Here is a 6,239-nt window from a genome sequence, read left to right as displayed (position 1 = left end):
CATATGATAACTGTTGTGAAGTCCCTGGGAGGTGGAGGAGCTGAACATAACCTACTGTGAGTAGGTGCAAAAATGGTGCGTGTCTGTATGGCGTTCAGTCGACATCAATCAGCGGCCAGCGGGTTATGGACAGTTGATCAGGAGAACCGTGGCTGATGAAGATGGTTATGGTTTCTGAGTATAATCTGTCATGTTACTCTGAAACATTGTAGGTTTTGGTGTCGAAATGTTGTGAGCTGTAAACTCTTTCCATGATTTTGTTGTCCAGGTAATGCATTAACTTGTGAATTGAGTTTGACGAAATACAATTTGACAAGGAACGCAAGATGATCAAGCAGCCATGGGGCTATGCCATCTTAGAGCACCAAGAGATTAGATTAAGCAGTATGGGTGGCTCATGGGTATTTAAAAATACTGTCCAATTTTCCGTGGATATATTTTTGCATGTACATAGTGAAGTAATAACCTGATAAGAGACGCTACAGCGCACGTCTCTAAGTCCGTAACACATGATGCCAAATATAATAAGGAAAATATTTAAAACTGATGTTAGAATTTGGACGCCGATAAATGCCACACGTGTGGGCGTTAGAGAGTCTGCCCACACATTTTGTGTGGTGTATAAGAGGAACAGCCCACACACCTACGTGTGGGCAAAACAAGTAATGCCCACACACCTCTTTTTTCCCCTCCCGATCCCTCTCACGCGCATGCGTGTGGGCGAAACCCTCTCACGCGCATGCGTGTGGGCGAAATAAATAACGCCCACACGTCCCGTACGTCAGGCCTCGTACCTCGTGGTCCCGCACGCCCCGCGTGACAGTCACCGCGCGTCCCGCAGTTGCCATGGTCCAGACCCTCGTCCATGTTCGTTTAACAACATTTGCCATGTCACTGAACTTCGGTTGCCATGCCGGACAACTACAGTTGCCATGCTTGCTCAACTGCAGTTGCCATGTATGGTCTGGTCTACTGCAGTTGCCATGATTTCAAAACTTTAGGAGTTGCCACCCACTAACACTAGGCAGTTGCCATGTAGTACTACAAAAAGGCATGGCAAAAAAACATGTTCGGGTAAAAGAGAGAGTTGCCATGTGCTCACAAGCACGCTAGGGCAGTTGCCATGTAAAGAGAAAGAGTTGCCATCTGCTTACGTGCACGCTGGGGCAGTTGCCATGTACCATGCAAAAACACATGGCAACTCGGATAAAAGAGAGTTGCCATCTGCTTACAAGCAAAGCTAGGCCAGTTGTCATGTACCCTGCAGAAACACATGGCAACTGCCAGCTTTGGGTGTGGGCGAGGAGACGAGCGTGTGAGCGAAGTGATAAACGCCCACACACTAGCCCCCTCTGCGTGCGTGAAAACTGGCGTGTGAACGAATTGCTAAACGCCCACACACCAACCCTCGTGTGGTGAAAAAGGACGTGTGGGCGACCGAATGAATGCCCACACACCAGCTTAGTCCTACGTGGCACTCAAAAACTGCTAAAACGCGCTAAGATTCGTGCAGAATTGGTTGGACGAGGATCTATGTGTGTGGATGAGTTGCCAGACGCCCACGCTTGTGGGCGTTAGCGTTTTCGTAGAATTTTAAGCATAGCAAAACGACTGTTTCTATGACAATTTTTTTTGTCGTGAGAATGACAGTTTTCTTTTCGCAAACACAACAAATCCTGACAAAAAATTGACACATGAAAACCGTTCATTATGCCCCTTTTCAAGAAATCTGTCGTTCCACCGACGGCCGAATTCACTGTTTTTACCCTTTTGCCATAATTTAGCACCATTTGACCCTGGAGCCACCGCCGCGCTTGTTGCCCTCTCGGACGCCGCCAGTCCGCCACTACCATGTTCCACTTCCAGTAACCCTATCCCCCAGTCCGGGAACCACCCTCTGAATCCCAGTAGCGCCTTTCGCCGCCGCGGCCGACGGAGCCCCCAGCTCGCTCGCCGGGCAGCTTATCTTCTCGCGGGTTAGTGACACTACATCTTGGGCCCTGGAGAGGCGGGAATTTTGTTTCGGCGGCGAGTCGGATCCAAAGCTCGATTCATTTCCGGATTTGAACTGCCCCGAGTCCCAGCACACAGCGAAATTCCGTGTCTGGATTCGGATTTGGATCTCCGTCGCCGACTGGAGCAGGCCCTCGGTTGGTTTGTCTTTCTTGCCTATATAAGTATCGCCGGAGCCCCGATGGAGGCCTGTATCGTAATAAAGAGTTTACGGCAGCTAGCTAGACATCCGACGAGTTTGTGCTCTCTCATCTTCAGAGCTTTGGCTGATCTGATGGGACTTTCCCCCAGTGTACTCGGCAAATTCAGAGGAGACCCGCCGCCCATGGAGAATATGGTGGGCAAATCGCCGGAGCCGGAGCCGGAGCTGCCACCGGATATGCTGTCGAGCATCTTTGCCCTCCTCGAGGTCCCTGACCTCGTGCGCGCAGGCTCTGTCTGCTCCTCCTGGCGCTCGGTGTACACCGGACTACGCCGTCAGCTTCGGCAGCACAAACAGCGCCAGACGCCTTGCCTCCTCTACAGCCTTGCCGGAGAGAACGCAGCTTGCCTCTACAGCCTTGCGGAAAAGAGGGCCTACAAGTTAACCCTCCCGGATCCACCGATCCGCAGTAGGTATCTGATTGGCTCTTCGCATGGTTGGCTGATCACTTCCGATGAGAGGTCCGAGCTGCAAATTGTAAATCCAATCACTGGTGAACAGATTGTTCTCCCGTCAGTGATTACTCTTGAGCAAGTCAAGCCGGTCTTTGACGATGAAGGTGCTATTCATAAGTATGAGTTGTGGGAGCCACGGTACACTGCACTTGCAGAATTCCTTGGTCACGAGCCCTCAGTTTATGCTCTCGATGAGCTCCGTGACTATCTCTACTTGAAGGCATATTTGTTTCCTGACCCGCAAACGGAAAGCTACATTGTGGTGCTCATTCATAATCCAGAATATCAGATTTCATTTGCAAGGGCAGGGGACTGTGGGTGGACCTTTCTGCCACCAGGTTGGAACTATCAAGAATGCATCTACAAGGATGGTATACTGTATGCAGTGACAAGAACTGGATCAATTGATGCTTTTGATCTCTCTGGTCCTACTGTCACAAGGAAGACGGTTCTGGGTGACATGAAGAATTATATTTGTGAGCACATATACATTGTTCAGGCACCGTGGGGCGATATGCTGCAAGTTTGGAGGGAACAGCCCACTGTAGATGGCGATGCTGGTTCAGAGAACATAAAGGAAACCAGCAAAATATTTGTATATAAGATTGATATGGCAGCAAAAAAGCTTGTGGAAATAAATGGCTTGCATGGCCATGTGTTGTTTCTTGGGCATAGCCAGACTCAGTGTCTCAGTGTGGAAGAATATCCGCAATTGAAGGCAAACTGTGTCTACTTCACCGATGATGTAAGATTTATTTCGTTGTATCAGAATAGTAAACGTGATGTAGGTGTTCTAAATTTGGAAAATGACACCAGGGAAGAAATTATACCTCAGATTTATTGCAGCTGGCCAAATCCCATATGGATAACACCCAGTCTTACAATGATGTACTCGGGATTGATGTAACTGTGTTCAATGCTATGACAATGGAGGCTTGTTCCATTTATATTATATTTATCAAAGCAATAATATAAATGTTTTTTGCCATATTTTATTTTATTTATGGAGAACTTTTATCATGTGTTAAATTACTGCCGCTGTCATGTGCAAAGTTGGAGCTTAGATGGCCTGACCCAAGGTCCTTGTGGAAATGTTAACGCAAATGTGTTGTACAAGGAAGATAGTTAGTGAACAGTCAAGTTTAGGATATTCAGGTACTTTGAGATGCTTAATTTGGTGGATCTGATGTGTCCTTTCACTCAATTCTTTCAAAAAAACTGTTCAAGCCAATAACATACCATTAGATACCATTGGAAAAGTAATACCTTGTCATTATGAGCATTAGATACATTAGTTTTCTACTGGTGATCAGCCAATAAGGACATCCTTATCTTTGAGTATATAGGACAGACCCAGTGCATAGAAGCTCCCACACAAGGTGGGGTCTGGGGAGGGATTATATGAACCTAGTCTTACCCCTGCAAAGTGCAATGCAGAGGCTGGTTCGAACCCAGGACCTCTTGGTTGAGTGCTCTGTAAAAAAATAAAATCGTCTACCTTTTAGGATTTTATTTGGTTTCCATATCAGTTGAATTCGTATGGTTGCCATCGTCGTCATTGTTATTCTTTGGAGATGGACGATCAAAAGCCTACAGATGTTTGTCGAGGTACTCTCCTTCCTAAAATTAGATTATGTTCCCTGCCCTTTTGATATAAATGTTCAGTATTGCATTTCGCACAAAACGTTCCTTCCAGCATGTTTTATTTTTGCTAGGCAAAATTTCAGTATTTAGGTATTGCAGAAGTGAGGTATGTCAAATTTTATTTGATTTTTAGGTTTTTGCTACAAGATCTGCTATTCGAAGCTGCACTAATGAAGAGTAAGATCTACTGTCTTTCTCTGTTTACAAACATATCTGTACGGATCCAAAGATATGGTTATACAGAGATATTTCTAGGTGCGAAAATAAAGTTTGCTTTGGCTTATTGTTTTAATTCCCAGGTTTTAGTGTTTCGTTTTTGGCATGTTCCAGTTATATGTTCAATTTTTCAAGATTTCTATGCACGTCTCTCTGATATTGCCATGAGTATGTATTGTATCATCATATTAGTTTTTAGACTAGAGTTATCTTTTTTCAAGTGGTTCTGCAATAATGCAGTCCTCCTATTGTAAAGTGGTATGTTGCACAATGCACACTGGATGCATGCCTGAGGACATGATTCATAATTGAAACAGTATCGACGTAAGTCTAGAAAAAAGTTTATATTACTCAAGAGATGGAAATGATCTGTAAGGCCGGGTGTTTCAGTGTTTTGCTGCCATATCATCTTCTTTTGTACTGTAGTTAGCTAAAGTTTGATATATTGGTGTTGATATTATGGTACCTCCTTGTCAGATGCAGATTTGTGTAATTCTTAACTTCCTATGAAGACTTGTTGAGGTTGGCTCCTTACCTTCCCTTTATTGGAAGAATTTTCCTCAGTAGTGAATTGGCCCGTTGTGGTTGCAGATCCCACCAGAGCAAGAACACACCACACAGGATTATAACGATTTCTTACTAACTGATTCAGATGAAATCGAATCAGCTTCATCTTTATTAGTTTTAGATGGAATTTTTCATCATTATTGTTCAAGCACCAGCAAAGTGATCTAGAAAATACCTCCTGAGAATAGTAAAAAAAACTATTTCGCAGATGCACCTGATGCAGATTGCCACTATGCACAAGTGGTCAGGCAGCTGAATAGGTTGTCAAGACCAGAGGAAATTTTGCTAAAGATCAACTTTGATGCTTCTTTTCTACTCCTCCACCCCATAATATAAGATTGTTTTGCAAGCTAAAACAGCTTGCAAAATCATCTTATATTGTGGGACGGAGGTAGTATAAAATAATAGAATGGCCAAACTTGCAATGGTGTCATGGCTTGCAAAGTCGCATTTTTTTTCAAGGATACGTCAAGCAGACGTATTGCGATCATAGATAGAAGATGCCAAGATGGCGGATTTTTACAACGTTACAACAGAACCCACGGCTGCACGAGCCCGAGACCGCATGCTAACTACTCGCTACCACTCAACCGATCTAACCTAGTTGGGAGTGAACTTGCCTCCCTCAGCAGGGCCACAGCCCTCCAGTTCTGTCCCTCCGCCTCGATCTGCCGGAGGGCCGTGCTGACAGATGGGGAAGCTCCGTTGAACACGATGTCGTTCCTATGTTTCCACACTGTCCATGCTTCCTTCCTCCTAGTCTTCTCGATGTGAAGGGAAGTCCACCATCGAATGAGTTCAGCCTCCGGCTCCGGAGTCCAGTGAGGCTTTCCCCAGTTGCCCATAATGGCGGACCATATTTGTCGAGCGAGAACACATCCAAGGAGTAGGTGATCGATCGTTTCTGGCTCCTGATCGCAGAATGGGCATGCCGCCGGATGTGGCAATAAACGTCGCTGCAATCTGTCCGCCGTCCAACATCTTTTCTGCGCCGCCAACCAGGAAAAGAATTTGCACGTTGCCGGTGCTCTGGACTTCCAAATCACCATTGCTCCTGCGGACTCAATACGTGCAGCAAAATGAGCTCGATAAGCTGACCGAGCCGAGAACAAGCCATCTCTTTCCCAAGACCAGACCACTTT

At 45.7% G+C, this 6,239-nt stretch overlaps 1 protein-coding gene across 2 annotated transcripts; it reads left to right on the top strand.

Moving 5' to 3' along the window:
• The first annotated feature begins 1,783 nt into the window (after positions 1-1,783).
• LOC109780347 (probable F-box protein At4g22165) lies at positions 1,784-3,660 on the top strand. Of its 2 annotated transcripts, XM_020338942.4 has the most exons (2): positions 1,808-2,150; positions 2,272-3,660. In XM_020338942.4, the coding sequence occupies exon 2, from the start codon at positions 2,288-2,290 to the stop codon at positions 3,575-3,577; it is 1,290 nt and encodes a 429-aa protein (XP_020194531.3). In that variant the 5' UTR covers positions 1,808-2,150; positions 2,272-2,287; the 3' UTR covers positions 3,578-3,660. The 2 variants fall into 2 exon arrangements, with proteins under 2 accessions (XP_073358453.1, XP_020194531.3); XM_073502352.1 differs by having other exon boundaries at positions 1,784-3,660.
• The last annotated feature ends 2,579 nt before the right edge of the window (positions 3,661-6,239 follow it).

The sequence above is a fragment of the Aegilops tauschii genome, chromosome 6, assembly GCF_002575655.3.
Source record: "Aegilops tauschii subsp. strangulata cultivar AL8/78 chromosome 6, Aet v6.0, whole genome shotgun sequence".
Classification (NCBI taxonomy): Eukaryota; Viridiplantae; Streptophyta; class Magnoliopsida; order Poales; family Poaceae; genus Aegilops; species Aegilops tauschii.
The sequence above is the reverse complement of the archived record's forward strand: the minus strand, read 5'-3'. Positions and strand labels throughout refer to the sequence as shown.

Excerpts from the sequence above, each read along its gene's own strand:
- LOC109780347 (XM_073502352.1), top strand. The coding sequence starts at position 2,195 with ATGGAGGCCTGTATCGTAATAAAGAGTTTACGGCAGCTAGCTAGACAT.